At 39.8% G+C, this 20,035-nt stretch overlaps 1 protein-coding gene across 1 annotated transcript; it reads left to right on the forward strand.

Moving 5' to 3' along the window:
* The first annotated feature begins 212 nt into the window (after positions 1–212).
* On the forward strand, positions 213–2,733 carry LOC107832678 (cell division cycle protein 48 homolog). Its single transcript, XM_016660538.2, has one exon. The coding sequence runs from the start codon at positions 243–245 to the stop codon at positions 2,685–2,687; it is 2,445 nt and encodes an 814-aa protein (XP_016516024.1). The 5' UTR covers positions 213–242; the 3' UTR covers positions 2,688–2,733.
* Positions 2,734–20,035: the final 17,302 nt, after the last annotated feature.

The raw sequence follows: 20,035 nt of genomic DNA on the forward strand, positions 1-20,035 counted from the left end.
GTAAAAGGAAAAGGATTAATAAGCCGCCTTTCAACTCATTCCCTACAATGTAAAGAAATCCCTTTCCTACTAAAAATAGAAAACATAATAATTCCCAAAAAAGAACATATTCCTAGTCTCCATATAACATTCGGACAAAACAAAACAAAACTATAAATACCCCTTAAATCTTCTCCAATTTTCACATCTCTTCTTAAAAACATCATAAACTAAATTCTTATTCTTGTTCTCTCCAAAAAAACATGAAAGGTAAAAACAAAAACCAATCCTCTGAATCCAAAGAAATCAAAAAAGACTATACCACAGCAATTCTTGAAAGGAAAAAAGCTCCAAATAGACTCATAGTTGATGAATCAACAAAAGATGAAAATTCCATTGTTTTTCTCAATCCAGAAACTATGGAAAAACTTCAACTATTTCGCGGCGATACTGTTTTAATCAAAGGAAAAAGAAAAAGAGATACAATTAGTACAGCAGAAGTTGATGAAACATGTGAAGAATCAAAGATTCGTATGAACAAAGTTGTTAGAAACAACCTACGAATCCGTTTAGGTGATATTGCTTCTGTCCATCTTTGTAGTAATATTCAATATGGTAAACGTGTGCATGTTCTTCCTATTGATGATACTATTGAAGGTTTAACAGGTGATCTATTTGAGGTTTATTTAAAACCTTATTTTACTGATTCTTATCGTCCTTTACGAAAAGGTGATATTTTTAATGTTAGAGGAGGGATGAGGAGTGTAGAGTTTAAGGTTGTGGAAACTGATCCACCTGATTATTGTATTGTTGCTCCTGATACGGAGATTTTTATCGAGGGTGATCCGATTAGAAGGGAAGACGAGGAACGAGCATTAGACGAGATTGGTTACGATGATGTTGGTGGTGTTAGGAAACAAATGGCGCAAATTCGCGAGTTGGTTGAGTTGCCATTGAGACATCCACAGCTTTTTAAGTGCATTGGTGTGAAACCCCCTAAAGGGATTCTTTTGTATGGACCTCCTGGTTCAGGGAAAACTACTATAGCCCGAGCTGTGGCTAATGAAACTGGTGCTTTTTTCTTGGTTATTAATGGACCTGAGATTATGTCTAAGATGGCTGGTGAGAGTGAGGCTAATTTGAGGAATGCTTTTGTGGAAGCTGAAAAGAATGCACCTTCTATAATTTTCATTGATGAGGTTGATTCTATCGCGCCTAATAGAGAAAAAACTAATGGAGAGGTAGAAAGGAGGATTGTTTCGCAGCTTTTGACTTTAATGGATGGACTTAAGTCGCGTGCACATGTTGTCGTTATGGCTGCAACGAATAGGCCTAATAGTATTGATCCTGCACTGAGAAGGTTTGGGAGATTCGATAGGGAAATTGACATTGGCGTGCCTGATGAGGTTGGTCGCCTTGAGATTCTTCTTGTTCACACAAAGAACATGAAGTTGGACGAGGATGTTGATTTGGAAATGGTTGCAAAGGATACACATGGTCATGTTGGTGCTGATTTAGCAGCATTGACTACTGAGGCTGCGCTTCAATGCATTAGGGAGAAGATGGATGTTATCGACATGGAAGACGATACAATTGATGCTGATGTACTCAATTCCATGGCAGTTAATAACGAACATTTCAAGGCTGCTTTAGGAACAACAAATCCCTCTTCTCTTCGCGAGACAGTCGTTGAAGTTCCAAACGTTTCATGGGATGATATTGGAGGGCTTGAAACTGTCAAACGCGAGCTTCAAGAGACAGTACAGTATCCAGTGGAACATCCTGAATTGTTTGAGAAATTCGGGATGTCTGCTTCAAAGGGTGTTTTGTTCCATGGTCCTCCCGGATGTGGAAAAACTCTGTTGGCTAAGGCAGTAGCCAACGAATGCCAAGCAAACTTCATTAGTGTCAAAGGTCCTGAATTGCTTACAATGTGGTTTGGAGAAAGTGAAGCCAATGTCAGAGAACTTTTCGACAAGGCACGCCAATCTGCACCTTGCATTCTGTTCTTCGACGAATTGGATTCAATTGCTATTAAGAGAGGAAGTTCAGTAGGCGATGCTGGTGGCGCTGCTGATAGAGTCTTGAATCAGCTCCTAACCGAAATGGATGGAATGAATGCCAAGAAAACTGTTTTTGTGATAGGTGCAACCAATCGGCCAGATATTCTTGATCCTGCACTTTTAAGGCCCGGGCGCCTTGACCAATTGATATACATTCCTCTCCCTGATGAAGAATCAAGATACCAAATTTTTCGCGCATGCTTAAGAAAATCACCTGTTTCCAGTAAAGTAGACTTGAAACATCTAGCCAAGTTAACTGAAGGTTACAGTGGAGCAGACATTACTGAAATATGTCAACGCGCTTGCAAATACGCGATCAGGGGAGAAATCGAAAAGGATATTGAGAGGGAGAAGAAGAGAATGGAGAATCCTGATATAATGGAGGAAGATATTCAAGAAGAGGTTGCTGAAATTAAGGTATCACATTTTGAGGAATCAATGAAGTATGCTAGGAGAAGTGTTAGTGATTTGGACATTTCAAAATACCATGATTTTGCTCAGTCTTTGCAACAGTCAAGAGGCTTTGGTAGTGAATTCAACTTCACAAATAATAACACTGCTGCTACTGATGCTAATGCTGCTAAGGAAAATCCTTTTGAGAATTCTGCTGGAGTTAAAGATTGTGATGCTGAGTTATATGATTAGGATTTTGTAAGTTTGATTTTTTGTTGCTTTCACTGTTTAAGATGTTTCTTTCTTTATTATTTTGTTATAATTAATTGTTCTGTTTCAGTCTTAAGTTTTATTTTAATTCAATGAGAAAATAGTAAATTGGTTCCAATCTTTTGTCTCTTAGGGTGTGTTTTGTAAGAAAGGAAAATGTTTTCCCGAAAAATAAATGATTTTATCACTTATTTTTCAATGTTTTGTTGGTGAACGGAAATTTTTTTCTGGAAAATATTATATCTTGTCTGTAGCTAAAATTGCAGGTTTTTGCTGTACATGGAGTTTAAAAAAAAAAAAAAGAAGTTGACCCTTTTGCTTTAATCAAAGAAACGTTTTTGTTGGACTTCTGAAATATAATAAATCAAAGTGAAGCAAAATAAAGTCAATCAACTACTCCTCAATTTCAAACTAATTGGTCAATTAACTATATTCATTTTGTTCAACTCTGGTTCAAGTGAAGTGAAGTGAAAATGGACAGTTTATTGACATAACACCAGATGCTTTATTTATAAAAATATTTTGCACTTCAACACACAAAGCATTAATAATTGGAAGAATAGAAACATTAATTGCTATCATTAATGTCTATTGCGGTTGCTTTTAATTTCTAAAGGTTTGAGGGTAGGGTCAGTTTCAGCATTAATTGGACAAGTATCAAACTAATGACACAAATCTCATTGTCAATGCAAAGGAAAAGAAAAGAAAGAAAAAAATAGTTTGACAAATTTTATAACTACTTTTTTTTGGGTTTTCATCGGACTGTATCCGTATTGAAATTCTGACTAATCCGTACAACTATTAAAGGAGAAAACGATTCCTACTAAAAAAAAATTTCTATCTAAAACTGGTCTTTCCTGTTCATTACTTGTATTAGGACATGTTTGTTGATTCAATTTGTTTTCAATTAACTTTTGGCACAACTCGTCCAATTGAGTAAAAAAGTGCAAACCTACTCAAGTAGACTAAATTGACAACTCTATTTTTAATGATGCTTAATTTGCAAACTCTATTTCGTATCTGGACTAAATTGAATACAACAACAGCAATAAAAAAATTCAGTATATTCCCACATGATCTAAACTAAATTGAACAATTTAATATATTATTCTTAACATTTGCATTTCTTATTCTTATTACTATATCGTAGCAAAGTAAAACATATTAGCTATCCCTTTAGAAGGTCATGAAATGACTAAAAATATCCTATCTTATATTCAAGCGATTCAATTGGGGGTGTTAATCATAATATTAAGTGTTCAATTAAACATAATATAGATACTGAGCACTATCATATTTTCCCATAATAGTATACTGAGTCCTAGAATTTTCAATCCTACCAAAAGCCTCTTTTCTTCTATTTTTTTCTCTTTTAACTTTTGTATGCCAATTTTTGCGAAACTCTCTCTATTTAGGAGAAAACCGTTCCTTCTTCTACCTTCACTTTTCTATCCCATCCTTTCCGGTTTATATACTACTTTTTTCATTTTTAGACATCTAAAACTTTTTGATACAATTCATTTTCATACAATTTTTTGCAATTTTCAAGAATTAAAATGCATAAATTTGATATGTTATTTTCACCTCTAACCTAGTTTTTTTTGCCATAATTTAATATTCAATCCAACTATCGCGTTCTCTATCTTAATAAATAGTATTAGATATGTAATCTTTTTCTTTTAGTATAACAATTTAGTATTTGATATTTATTGGCTTAATTAATTCATATTTGCATCTCGAAAACTCATTAAAAAGGGACATGCTCTGTACTAGGGAGACTACTGGTTTCTCTATTTCCAGGTAGAGCCCGAGATTTGTGGTTGAAAGTTGAGAAACTTTATTCAACAATAATAACAACAATAACATACTCAATATAGTTCCACAAGTACGATCTGAAAAATGTAGTGTGTATACAGATTTTACTCTTACTTTCAAGAAGATAGAAATATTATTTCCGATAAACACTCCGTTCAAAAAAGATAAAAGCGGTAGAAGTTGACTTGCACGAGATGGAAGTCAAGATGACCACTTAACCTTACATTAAAATACAATATTAAAGACAACTTTTGCCTTCTTTTTTGTTGTTTTTTGGGGTTTAAACGGTTGGTGAGTAGTGGAGGATCCTAACAGATGTGGGGAGTTTTTGTTGCTTTTTCTTCAATCACATGATGTCTTTCACTTTGTCTGTTGTTTTTGCTAGAGTTGGAGATAACGTGCACTTGCTTTTTAAAGGTGCAACTAATTTCGTACCCCACAATACACTGCTCTCTGCAACAATTTTTTTGTCACCATAAGCATTTCCAGCCTGTCTTTAATTTTTCCACTTTTATATATTAGTCCATTTTATATGTTTATTGCTTCTTGTGGAAAAGAATAAGTACTTTATATATCTCAATTTTAATTTTTTTTCTTCTTGTATAACCATTTAATATATGGAATAATAAGTTTGATTACTTCATTTGAATCGTCAATAACGAAAACAGTATTTTTATCAAGGAGATTCAAAAAATTTTAAAAAGTAAGCATAGAAAGAAGTTAATGGGTGTTTAACATTTAATATATATATATATATATATATATATATATATATATATATATATATATATATATAAAGGTAGGGGTAAGGTCTGCGTACACACTATCCTCCCAAATCTCACTTGCGGAATTACACTGGATCTGTTATTGTTGTTGTAAAACAATAACCATATATATATAGTGTAATTTCTAGCAAAGAGGTTCGGCCCCTTCAACCCACCTAGCTTCCCCATGTGCATCATATAGGGCCTATTAAAGGAAGAAGCATTTTCATGAGGAAAATTTTCATCTCAAGACTTTTAGTTAAAGGTGAAGCGATTATATTCATCTCAACAAACTATTTGATGATATTTATTTTTGAATGTTTTATTTGGAATACGCTTAATACTATGCAGAAACCTTTTTTATTCTTTTTATTTTTGTCATTGTATACGGTCGAAATCGAGCTCGCCTACAACTTGGTTGATTAGGCTTGGAACGTGGCAACCAAGGACTGAAGATCAACATCGAGTCCCACAAAGCTAGAACCCGAGGTCGGAACTCCTGCCTTCGAGGAGCAGTGAGTCCGGTGTTGACCTTAGCCTCGAACGAGCTCGGAGAAATATTGTTGAGTTAACTAACAGAAGACCGAAATATCCGCGACCAGTCGGATATTGCGGAGGGAATCTCGGCACGTATCAGTAAGGAACCGGCAATCAGCGAATCAAGAGATTTTTATCTTTTATGGAAATGTACCTATAATAGGACTCCTCTACTATAAAAGGGGGTCTGATAATTCATTCAACACATTATAACACGCATCCCAAAGTAATATATTATTATTCTCTTTAAGTTCTTATTATTCTCTTGTTGTTGTCTTCTGATATCAATCAAAGCCCTTTTGGCTCGAGGGTGGCTAACCTTTCAAGACTAAGATTGTTCAACTTGTGTGGTTAGCATTTACTTTTTCATTACTTATTTCAATTGCAAACTGATTTATCGCTTTGTTTCAAGTTAGATCACATATCCTTAAAAACCATTTACAAATTCAATTGTTATCCGATTTTGAGGGTAAACAGTTTTGCTCCCACCGTGGAGCTAAGAATAATAGTGGTTATTTGATACAAGTTTCCATAACACACACACACACACACACAACTTTACGCTTGTTCTTTGAAGTGTCTTTAATTTCAAGTTAAAACATAAAATGTCAAACTCGGAATCAGCAGCACCCCTACATGTGGACAACGAGTCCGGCCATCAGGGTGAAAATAACAACATAGCACGCAGTGACGATGTGCTGCCCGGTAATCACATCGAAATTCCGGTCGCGAGCCCGATTGACGTTAATTCATATACGGCTATCGACACAAGTTTGCCTACCGATCCCGAGAATAGCATCCGCAATGGAGCCCGATTGGAAACTCGAAACACACAAAACATTGGAGGAGACAGGATCATTCTACGGGTGATCTTCGAAATGTTACAGGTTCAACAGGCAGCGATAGCTCAGTTACAGAACCAAAGCCGTGCACCGAGCAGGGTTGAACCCAGTCCACCCCAGGAAGTCACCTGCAGGGATGAACCAGTCATAGAAAGGTCAAATGAACATGAATCGGGGGCTAACCCCGAGATCATAAAGATGCTCGAAGAGCTGACAAAACTGATAGAATCAGAGGAGAAGAAAATCGAAGCTAATGACAAAAAGGTGGAAACCTACAATTCCAGGGTGAACCAGATCCCAGGAGCATCGCCAATATTGAAAGGCCTGGATTTCAAGAAGTTCGTGCAAAAATCATTTTCCTCCGAGCGCGGCTCCAAAGCCAATCCCTAAGAAATTTCGCATGCCCGAGATTTCTAAGTATAACAGAACAACCGACCCAAATGAGCATGTAACCTCTTACACATGCGCCATCAAAGGGAATGACTTGGAGGATGACAAGATCGAGTCTGTCATATTGAAGAAGTTTGGAGAGACCTTGTCAAAAGGGGCTATGATATGGTATGACAACTTACCTCCTAATTCTATTGATTCATTTTCAATGCTTGTGGATTATTTCATTAAAGAACACGCCGGGGCCATCAAGGTCGAAACCAGGAAATCAGACTTTTTTAAAGTGAAACATAAGGATAACGAGATGCTCAGAGAGTTCGTGTCCCAATTTCAAATGGAACAAATGGACCTGCCACTTGTCGCTGATGATTGGGCCATTCAGGCTTTCACCCAAAGGCTCAATGTTCGAAGCTCGGTGGCTTCTCATCAGTTGAAACAGAATGTGATGCCCCAAAGTATTTTCTTTAAATTTAATAAGTAATTATGTGTTCTAAGACCTCAAAAAGTACTATTTATCATTTCTTGACTTGCGTGCACAATCCGTATAATTTTCTAAAAAGTTTTTTATGTAAAAAATAGATTAAAATGTGAAATAGAGCTTTAAAACTCAACTGAGTTGACTTTGGTCAACATTTTGAGCAAACAGACTCGGATTAGTATTTTGATAATTCCGATAGGTCTGTATCGTGATTTGGGACTTGGGCGTATGCCCGGAATTGAATTCCGAGGTCCCTAGCCCGAGAGATGGAATTTTGATGAAAAATTAAAAGTTTGAAAGCTTAATGAATTTTAAGAATTTACTGATGTTGGATTTATTGACACCGAGTCGTATTTTGGTTCCAGAGCCCGGTATAGGTCCATTATAATATTTATGACTTGTCTGTCGAATTTGGCGAGAAACAGAGTTGATTTGACGTGATTCAGACGTCCGGTTGTAAAAATATACGTTTTAAAGTTTTCTTGAAAATTTCCTTTGATTTGGTGTCTGATTCGTAGTTCTAGGTGTTGTTTTGGCTATTTGAGCACGCAAGCAAGTTTGTATGATATTTCAGGACTTGTGTGCATGTTTGGTTTGGAGCCCCGAGGGCTCGAGTGAGTTTCGGATGCTCAACGGGCCATTTTGGACTTAAGGAAGATGGCAAATTTCTCGAGTTTTGTTGCAGAATGTTTACTCATCGCGATCGCGTGAGGTCGTTCGCGATCGCGTAAGGCAAACTGAGAGGCCAGCCAAAGTTGTTCTTCGTGTTTGTGAATTTGAGGACGCGATCGTGTAGGGGTGTAAAGTGGTGCTTCGCGAACGCGTGGCCAAGGTCGTGTTCGCGTAGAGTTAAAGAGGCTAAAGCTGAGCCACGCGTTTTACTCATCGCGATCGCGTGAGGTCGTTCGCGATCGCGTAAGTCTGTGAGTCAAAGCATCGCGTTCGCGTAGAGTAAATTTCTGGGGCAGCAAAGTAGAGCTTCGCGATCGCGAGGCTATTCATGCGATCGCGATTAAGAAAAACTAGCAGCCAAAAATGTGCTTCGTGATCGCGACGCATAAAGTAAAATTTGGGCGAACAAAACTTAAGTTCTCGAAAATGGGATTCGTTGAGTTTTCAACCAATTCCAAATTTTGAGCTCGGGTAGGGCGATTCTTGGGCGATTTTTACGGAAAAATATTGGGGTAAGTGTTTCTTATCCTATATTGATTATATTTCATGATTTCATACTCATTTATATCATGAATCCGTGAAATGTTGGGAGAAAAATCAGATTTTTATAAAATCTTCCAAAAACGAAAATTTAAGATTTGAAGGTTCATTTGACATCAGAATTGGATAATTTTTGTATGGTTGGACTCATATCGGAATGGGTGTTCGAATTTCATAAGTTTTTTCGAGATTGAAGATGTGGGTCCCACTTTCGAATACTAAAATGAATTTTGGATTTTTATCTGGAAAATTAGTAAATTCATATGGAATTAATTCCTATAATTCGTATTGAGTATATCGAATTCTTTGTGAATAGATTTGATGCTTTTGGAGACAAATTCAAAAGGAAAAGCTGTGGTCGAATAATTTATTGGAATTTGCAAAGCGAGGTAAGTGTCGTGGTTAACATTGACTTGAGGGAATAGAACCCTTAAATTATTTGTTATGTGAAATGCATGTGAACGACATATAGGCGATGTGACGAGTGTCTATACGTCGTCAGATTAATTGTTTGCATAATTATTTGAAAATCCTAAATTTATTTTAATACACGAATTAATTGTTATGATAATTGTTTCTATCCTATTCTTTGTGAAATATTAATTCTTGAATTCCTGCAATAATTATTACATACTGATTTGATTTATGTGTCTTAATTGTTACTTGACATTTAGCATATTAAATATTAAACTGCCTATTTTCTCCACTATTTTCACAATTAATTGTTAATTGCCATTGTTTGTTCATAAATAAATTATAATTATTGTGTGCCTTGATGCTTAATAGTTTCTCATTGGACGTGGTATTTATTAGAGCAATGTTTATTACATTTATGAGTTGTCTAAATATATTGGGGGAGTGGGTTGCACGCCGCAACAGAAATAAAAGTAAATATATCTATATTGGGGGATCGGATTGCACACCGCAACAGACTTATTTAAAAGTCTATATATATACTTGATTAAAATAAATATATTGGAGGATTGAAAATGAATATATTGTGGGAGCGGTTTGCACGCTGCAACGGAAATTGATTGAAATAATAATTGGTTATGACTGATGAGTTGGCTTCAACTATTAGAAATGAGTTACGTGATTTAATTCTATTATTGTAGTTATTACTATTATTGCGTACGGGTTTATGTTATTTGTCGTGTCCTAGCCTCGTCACTACTTCGCCGAGGTTAGGCTTGGCACTTACTAGTACATGGGGTCGGTTGTATTGATACTGTACTCTGCACTTCTTGTATAGATTTCGGAGTTGGTCCCAGTGGCGTACCATAGACTTGCTTAGATTTCAGCTACCAGAGGAGACTTGAGGTATAGTTGCACGGCGTCCGCAGTTCTGAAGTCCCCGTGTACTTTACCTTAGCTGTGTGTTTGTTTTAAGACAATTTTATTTTATTCAGACCTTTATTTGTATTATTCTAGAAGTTCGTGCACTTGTAACACCAATTCTAGGATAGTATTTAGACACTGTTATTTTTATGGATTATTCACTACATTTCAGACCTTACTTCCGTATTTGTTTCCTTGTTATTAATAAATTTAAAAATTGTTTTAAAATGGATAATATTATTCTAATGTTGGCTTGCCTAGCAAGTGAAATGTTAGGCGCCATCACAGTCCCGAAGGTGAGAATTTTGGGTCGTGACACAGAACGATAGAATATCCGGCCGTCACTCGGGTTGACGTGCATAACCGGTATCAATCGAAGATCAGAGTGGAAGATGATCTACTCGGGGACTCTTCGGGGTCTGTTTATCCCGTCGGAAACATCGACAAAGTCAAGAGAGACATCGATCGTGAACCGAGACCAAACAGGGATCAGTACCAGCCGTATAATGGGGACCGAAGAAGCAGTGGGTCAGGGCGGAACTCTATAAGAAATGAAAGGAGAAGTGACCGAGGTCAGAGCAACCGAGGATTCATGAGCAAAAACAGCTTCGATAGGCCCATCGGGTCTAAAGAAGCACCGAGGTTATCGGAATACAACTTTAATATCGATGATATCGCCATTATATCAGCTATCGAACGCATCAAAGATACCAAATGTCCTCAACCTCTACAATTTGATCCAACCCAAAGGTATCCTAACCAGATATGTAAATATCACGGCACGCATGGCCACAGAACGGAGGATTGCCGCCAGTTGAGAGAGGAAGTAGCCTTACTATTCAACAACGGGCATCTTCGAGAATTTCTGAGCGACCGAGCCAAGAATCATTTCCGGAATTTCTAACAAATAGACAGAACAAGAAGAATCTCAACACTTCATTAACATGATCATTGGTGGGGTCGATGTCCCTCAGGGGCCGATGTTCAAACGCACCAAAGTGTCCATCACGAGGGAGAAACGAACTCGAGATTATATACCGGAAGAAACCTTGTCTTTTAACGATGGGGATGCGGAAGGGATTGTGCAGCCCCACAATAATGCACCGGTAATATCTGTACTCATAAACAAAATTCGATTTATACAGGTAGCTCGGCCAACATCATCCGATCGAGGGTCGTGGAGCAGCTCGGTCTACAAGATCAAATCATGCATGCAGTCTGGGTTCTAAACGGATTCAACATGGCATGTGAAACAACTAAGGGTGAGATAACATTACCGATGAACACCTCCGGGACCATCTAGGAAGCTAAGTTTTATGTAATCGAAGGAGACATGAGATACAACACTTTGTTCGGAAGGCCATGAATCCACAACATGAGGGTAGTACCTTCAATTTTGCATTAAGTGTTAAAATTCCCAACACCAGGCAGAATTAAAACAATCTACGGAGAACAGTCAGCCGCAAATGAGATGTTTACGGTCAAAGAAGCGATTCCAATATCCATACTTGCAATGACAAAGGAGCTGAGTTTGGTCACAAAGCTAGAAACTAAATAGCAATTACTGACACCAGCTCCGACCCAACCGGAGAAACATGGGATTGATGAAGACGATGATTATGACTATGGGGTACCCATGTCTTTTATAACCCCCGATGATTCCTACGCCACTAAATCAACAGTCGAGGAGCTAGAATATGTCATATTGGTCAAGCACCTACCCGATCGAAAGGTATACCTGGGCATAGGTTAAATCTCGAGCTCAGGAAAAAACTCATTCAGTTTCTTATAGCTAACATAGATTGTTTCGCTTGGTCCCACCTTGACATGACAGGGATCCCACCGAATATAACCACTCATAAGCTAAGCCTGGACCCGAAATCCCATCCGGTGAAGTAGAAGAGGAGACCCCAGTTCGAGATCAAACATGTTTTCATCAAGGACGAGGTATCTAAACTCCTTAAAATAGGTTTCATTCGGGAGGTTAAATACCCGGATTGGTTAGCGAACGTAGTGGTAGTCCCTAAAAAGGAAATAAATTAAGAATGTGTGTAGACTATAAGGATGTGAATAAGGCATGTCCCAAGGACTCTTTCCCTTTGCCCAACATCGATCGCATGATCGATGCCACGACCGGCCATGAGATCCTCAGTTTTCTCGATGCCTATTCTGGGTACAACCAAATACGGATGGACCCGGGTGACCAGGAAAAAACCTCTTTCATCACTAAATACGGTACCTACTGCTATAACGTGATGCCATTCGAGTTAAAAAATGTCGGTGCCACTTACCAACGCCTAGTAAATCGGATGTTTGAGGAACAAATAGGAAAATCAATGGAGGTTTATATTGACAATATGTTGGTTAAGTCCCTGTGAGCAAAGGACCATTTAAAACATTTGTAGGAAACTTTCAGCATATTGAAGAAATACAATATGAGGCTAAAATCGGAGAAATGTGCGTTTGGAGTTAGGTCAGGTAAATTCCTAGGATTCATGGTATCCAACCGGGGAATCAAGATCAATCCCGACAAGATCAAATCCATCGAAGATATCACGATTGTGAACAACGTGAAGGCCGTGCAAAGATTAACCCAGCGCATAGCTGCCCTGGGGCGATTCATCTCGAGGTCATCAGACAAGATCCACTAGTTCTTCATGCTATTGAAGAAGAATAATAACTTCTCATGGACTCCAGAATGCCAACGGGCTTTGGAGTAACTAAAGCGGTATCTATCAAGCCCACCGTTGCTCCACACGCCGAAGATAGACGAACAATTATACTTGTACTTGGCAGTATCGGAAATAGCGGTAAGTGGAGTCCTTGTCCGGAAAGAGCAAGGTACGTAATTTTCTAATTTACTATGTTAGCAGGACCCTAGGTGAGGCCAAAATTAGGTATCCTCACCTAGAAAAGTTGGCACTCGCTTTGCTAAGCGCCTCTAGAAAGCTAAAACCATACTTCCAGTGTCACCCCATATATGTCATTACTACCTACCCATTGAGGAATGTTATGCATAAGCCTGAGCTCTCGAGCCGGTTGGCCAAATGTGTCGTGGAAATCAGTGGGTACAATGTTGAATATCGACCCTGAACCGCCATTAAGTCTCCAATTTTGGCAGACTTTGTAATAGACTTTACGCCGGCCCTAATACCCGAGGTCGAAAGAGAGTTATAAATCAATTCAGGGACCTCCTCGAGGATCTGGCCCCTCTTTACGGATGGCGCCTCGAACGCAAAAGGGTCCAGACTTGGCATCGTATTGAAGCCACCAACAGGCAATGTAGTTAGACAATCTATTAGGACTGTGAAATTGACTAACAATGAAGCCAAATATGAGGCCATGATTGCAGGTCTCGAACTAGCCAAAATCTTGGGGGCAGAGGTAATTGAAGTTAAGTGCGACTCCCTCCTTGTGGTAAACCAAGTTAATGGGATGTTCGAGGTCAGAGAAGAACGAATGCAAAAGTACCTGGATAAATTACAGGTAACATTGCATCGATTCAAAGAATGGACTTTGCAACACGCACCTCGAGATTAAAATTGTACGGCTGATGCCCTCGCTAACCTAGGGTCATCGGTCGAAGATGACGAGTTCAACTCGGGGGCGATCGTACAACTTATGAGATCGGTAGTGGAAGAAGGTCATGTTGAGATTAGCTCAATGAGCCTAACTTGGCACTAGAGAAATAAATATATAGAATACCTGAAGACCGGAAAACTGTCATCCGACTCAAAGGAATCGAGGGCCCTACGTACAAAGGCAGTCCAATTTAGCCTATCTGAAGACGGAACCCTGTTCAGAAGGACATTCGATGGCCCACTCGCGATATGTCTATGACCAGGGGACACCAAGTACGTTTTGAGGGAAATACATAAAGGCACCTGTGGAAATCATTCGGACGCCGAATCATTGGTTCGAAAAGTTATCAGAGCCGGCTATTGCTGGATCGATATGGAAAAGGACGCGAAGGAGTTCGTACGGAAATGTGATGAATGTCAAAGACACGCTCCGATGATTCATCAGCCCGGGGAGCTACTATATTCGATTTTTTCACCATGGTTGTTCATGAAGTGGGGAATGGATATTGTTTGCCCCCTTCCATGGGCACCCGGTAAGGCTCAATTTATATTGTTTATGACTGACTATTTTTCTAAGTGGGTGGAAGCCCAGGCATACGAAAAGGTAAGGGTGAAAGAAGTCATCAATTTCATTTGGGACCATATCATATACCGCTTCGGAATGCCGGCCGAGATCGTGTGCGACAACAGGAAACAATTCATCGGTAGCAAAGTAAGTAAGTTTCTTGAAGATCATAAGATCAAAAGGATCCTATCAACACCCTACCACCCTAGTGGGAACGGATAGGCAGAATCAACCAACAAAACCATACTCCAAAACCTCAAAAAGAGGTTAGCTGATGCCAAGGGAAAATGAAAGGAAATCCTACCCGAAGTCTTATGGGCATATCGAACGACCTCGAAGTCCAGTATCGGGGCCACCCCTTTCTCACTAGTCTACGACGTTGAAGCTATAATATCGGTCGATGTCAGAGAGCCAAGTCTCATATTCCGATATACAATCGAGGAATCAAACAGCGAGGCTATGAACACGAGCCTAGATTTATTGGATGAAAGGCGCGAAGCAGTCCTTGTCCGGTTGGCCACCCAAAAGTAGCGGATCGAGAGATATTACAATCGAAGGACCAACCTTTGATACTTCAATGTCAGGGACTTGGTACTAAGGAAGGTTACACTAAACACCCGAAACCCGAATGAAGGGAAGTTAGGGCCGAACTGGGAAGGCCCTTATCAAATTATCGATATCACCGGTAAATGATCGTACAAACTCGGAACGATGAATAATGAGAAACTACAAAACAACTGGAACATAGCTCACTTTAAGCGATATTATTGCTAAGGTACGATCCCATTCATTTTCTTTTATTTATTTACATTCCGAACTAACACTTACAATGAATCATCAAAGAATGATACAACCTTTAGGCCCGAAAAGCACGCGTTGCACTCTTTTTTTCTTGAACCGGTTTTGTCCCAAATGGGTTTTTCGGCATGGTTTTTAACGAGGCAACAAATAAATCATGCTAATCGAAGGCTGGTTAGGAACCTGTATCGAAGACCACAACAGTATTCGAGGCCTCTCTTTGATCGACCTCGAACACTAGGGGGCATCACCCTCGGATAACAACTTTAGCAAGGAAGAAAACTTTCGATCGGTAGGATTTTCTGTAAGGGTCAAACGGTGAAATGAACTGTACCCGTATAGATTGCTCGAGCCATGATACAAATCTTGTACACATGTGTAACTATTACGCACAAGAATAAAGTCTCTACCTTGCGGATAAATATCCTGTCTCTTAAAAAAATTTCTTTTCGTGAAGGAATTTCCTACATACGATCCCCTAAAGGAATCGAGCCCAAGGTCTGCCTTATCTGGGTTCAATCGATCACCCCAATCGGAGACTGCCATTCATAAACAAACTCGGACGATTCGGGCTATTGAAGTCCGAGGGCACAAGACCTATTAGGCAACGCCCGTACTAAAAAAATCTACGGCCATACTAAAATGGCTCGGAGACGTCCGACACCTGTAACAAAAACAAGGCCTTCAAAAATTTCATAATCGATTCTAAAGGCTACCCTCGGCAAACTACAATCTAAAAGTTATAAGTACTTTGGGGAAAGAAGTTCTCAATCATGTCGAACCCCCACGATGCCTTAAATAAAATAATATCCAAGGCAAGGCCTGTTCGAACCTCCGGACATGACAAAGTATTTTATGCTAAGGCATTTCGACCTTTGTAGACATAAAAATAAAGTAAAGGAAAATAGAATATATAAACTGCCGAAGGGGAAAACAAGCCTCATATATTATATACAATCTTTACAAAGTCCAAATGGCCCTAACAAAAATACAATATTACACGAGTACAAAAAAAAAGCAAAATGTTTTTTACAAAGGCATCTAAACAGCCTGGTCTTCTTGGTCCCCAGTTCCATCGGAACCCTCAAAGTCTTATTCTTCTTTTTCTTCAGGGCATGCCAACTTCTTGGCCTTGACCTCGAGTCCCTTAGAGGTCTCAATCTCGACCGATAGATCGAAATCCCGAGCATGGATCTCCTCGAGGTCCTCTCTTCGTGATTGCCACTTCTCGTATTCAACGATATCTTTTAAGCGGTCCTGGGCCGCCTCGGTATCGGCCTTATATTGGTCCACCATATTGTCAGTGTCGGCTTTAACCACCACCGCCACTGACTTGGCCGTTTCAAGTTTCTTGACCATAATTTTCTGCTCGGAGGCATCCGTACTTAGCCGAGACTGGAGCTCTTCGACCTTTCTGGCCTGCGCCTTGACCTTTTCTTTTGTTGCTCGAAGCTGGACCTCAGTCAAAGTCAGTTGCACCCAAGCAACCTCTTTTTCCAAGGCCAGACGATCCATTCTACTCCATCATTCATCGATCTCGGCCTTCACAACATCCATCTCAGCTCGTAGTTGACCGATTTGATCAATTTTTTGTTGGACCTGCGGATTCCGACCGTTAGTCACCAAGTCTAACTCTTCGTCACTAAGATAAAATATTTTTACCTGTTCGACCAAGTCGGCATGCTCCTTTTGAGCCATCTCCAACTCAGCTCGAAGGCTCTTAGCCTCCCCCTCATGCTGCTTACTAAGAAGTTTGTAGGAATCTCTCTTTTCATTGAGCCCTCGGACCTCGTCCTCGGGCTGTTTCAGCTCATCCCAGTATCGGAGAAAGTCTCGTGGTGAAGCACCGAGGCCTACAAACACAAACATAAAATGTTAGAGTTATCTACAAAATAGCCTAAGTACAAATTGAGAACCATTGAGGAATATCTAAAGTTACCCGGTTTAACGCATGTTGCGCTTCGTTGAACAGACATGATGCATCTACCTCATTCATCTTGGCCTGATCATCCTTGGTCACCAGACACCGAAGATAACTAGCCATCCCTACTGGGGTGGAGAGAACTCAGGAGTCCTCTGGAAGGGAGAAAGTGATGAATCGCTTCTGGCCAGGATCCACACTTGGGGCAGGGAATCGATTGACCAGCTTGGGACTCGAGGAAGGTCCGCTTGCTCCCAAAGATGGGATCTTCCTCAGTATCTCTAAATCACCCAACCCGGTGACACCCCCCGTGGTCTTAGAGTCCATTCCATCAAAGAAGCCGCGAAAGGGATCGTCCGCTCCGAGGACTCCATCATTGGGACTTTCTTTCACCGTCTGAGCCTCATTGTACATGGACTCAGTGAACGAAGGTGACTCGATAATATCTATCGCACCGAGATCTTCCTTCAGTGCACTGCTAATGTCCCGGGAATCTTCGGTCTCGACCTTCTCTTGGACCTCCCTAGCTAGATGAAGATCAACATCGTCTCCTTCTGGTTCGGAGGCCACTTGTCCTTCGAGTCGTGTCGACACTCGAGTCACCAGATTGAAGGTCTCTTTCTCTTGTTCTTCTTTGTATTCATCTCTCAGCTGATAGAGAAAACCCGAAGGTGGTGCTCGAGCGCTGGTGCTTTCCTTGGACATATGCACCCACTTTCTCTTTGGCTTTTTCTTCTCCAAGCTCGGAGAACTCGGGGCCCTTTTTCTTTTCTTCTATTTACCCTGTTTCGGAGCAGGGGACTTAGTGGGGAGATCGTCACTACCGGATGGAGATCTCATTTGGACATCCTTGGGTAAACCTGTAAAAATAAATAAAACAAGTAAGGACTCAATCATATAAAGAGGAAACCAAGTATCACTTATGAAAGAAATCTCACCATGAGAACGGGCCTCCCATCGGCCCTTTGAAAGCTTGCGCCACGAGCGCTCGAAATAAGGCATTTGCAATATAATGCCCTCAACCCACTCTTTGAGTCGAGGAACTGCATTCGGGATCCGGGCAGCAATTGCACCGTCATAGAACACGGATAAGAAGGAAGGAAAAGGGAGATAAATAAAACCTTGAAAGCAAAATTATATACTTACGTTTCATGTTCCACTTCTCAGGGAATGGCATGTTCTCGGCCGGGATCAAGTCCGAGGTCCTCACTCGGACGAAATGGCCTAGCCATCCTCGATCCCTATCTTCATCGATACTCGAGAACGCAACTTTACTAGCCCGATGGGCGAGCTTGATCAATCCTCCCCGGTAGAGTCGGCGACTGTATAAACACATAAGGTGGTCGATCGCGAAAGGGCACCCCACGATCTTGCTCACAAAGAAACGGAGGAGGATTACGATCCTCCAGAAATAGGGGTGAATCTGATCGAGGGTTACCTCGTATCTTTTGCAGAAGTCGATGATGACCGGTTCCAAGGAACCCAACATGAAGGGATAAGTGTAAGCACTTAAATATTCCCTCGTCATGGGTGGTGATGGCTTCGTCAGTTTCGGGAATCACCACATATTTGTCAGCCTAGTTGCAATCTTTTTTTACTTTAGAGAGAATATCCTCGATGATCGAGCAGATGTACCTCGAGACCGCCTCATATCGGCATGGTACGGAAGAAGGTTTTTCAACCTTGAAATCGGCATTGACCGGGCACCCCCGGGAATAAACACTTTTAGAGGAGGTTCCGGTGCCAGTTCGTTGACAGTAATGAGCGAGACGGTTTCCTCGGTATCCGGTCGCGAGGAAGAGGGAGTTTCTTTTTAGGGAACGAATTTTGAAGTCTTCGCCATTTCTTTGAAAAATTAAGGAAAAATAGGGAGTTAAAAGAGTATGCTTGATGTTTAGGGATAAAGATAGAACATAAGTTCTTATAAAAGGATTTCAGAGTAACCAGAAAATCAATGCTTGAAAGTGTTGAAATTACTAAGGTACAAGGTTAGAAGGTTTGAAAGTAAAGTTTGAATGAATTAATGAGGGAGATATTTATAGTTTCTCAGCGACTGTTCACATCTGGGAGTGGCTGACTGGCAACTGACGGGCATTTATTACGATTAATACTTGATTGACGAGATGTTTCGACTATTTTGTCGTTTCTGTCACAAAATATCGAAGTCAGGATCAGAAGTTCATATCATTTCTCGTCATCTACTCTCCGAAAAATGAGGGGATTATGTGTATACGGTCGAAATAGAGCTCGCTTACAACTTGGTAGATTAGGATTGGAACGTGGTAATCAAGGACTGAAGATCAATCTCGAGTCCTACCGAGCTAGAACCCGAGGTCGGAACGCCTGCCTTCGAGGAGCAGTGAGTCCGGTGTCGACCTTAGCTTTGAACGAGCTCGGAGAAATATTGTTGAGTTAACTAACAGAAGACCAAAATATCTGCGACCGGTCGGATATTGCGGCGGGAATCTCGACACGGATCAGTAAGGAACTGACAATCAGCGAATCGAGAGATTTTTACCTTTTATGAAAATGTACCTAGAGCAGGACTCCTCTATTATAAAAGGGGTGTGATAATTCATTCAACACATTGTAACACGCATCCCAAATCAATATATTATTATTCTCTTTAAGTTCTTATTATTCTCTCGTTGTTCTGTTCAGATATCAATCAAAGCACTTTTGGCTCGAGGGTGGCTAACCTTTTAGGGCTAAGATTGTTCAACTTGTGTGGTTAGCATTTACTTTTCCATTACTTATTTAAATTACAAATTAATTTATCGTTTTGTATCAAGTTAGATCACGTATCCTTAAAACCATTTACAAATTCAATTGTTATCCGATTTTGAGGGTAAATAGTCATGTTTGCTAGTATGTGTATTTTATTTGTATCTACTGATAATAATGAATATTGCTTTAGCTAAAAGACGAGTATAGGGAACTACCTAAAGTAAAAATGAATATTAAACTTAAAAAAGTTATAAGTAATACATGAGTAATCAGATTATAATGATAATGTAAAAACACTTTACACGTATAATAAATGTAAAGTGAATAATCTTTGGTTAACTTCTTATAGTATTTGAAAGTAA

Source organism: Nicotiana tabacum, chromosome 18, assembly GCF_000715075.1.
Source record: "Nicotiana tabacum cultivar K326 chromosome 18, ASM71507v2, whole genome shotgun sequence".
Taxonomy (NCBI): Eukaryota; Viridiplantae; Streptophyta; class Magnoliopsida; order Solanales; family Solanaceae; genus Nicotiana; species Nicotiana tabacum.

Excerpts from the sequence above, each read along its gene's own strand:
- LOC107832678 (XM_016660538.2), top strand. The coding sequence starts at position 243 with ATGAAAGGTAAAAACAAAAACCAATCCTCTGAATCCAAAGAAATCAAA.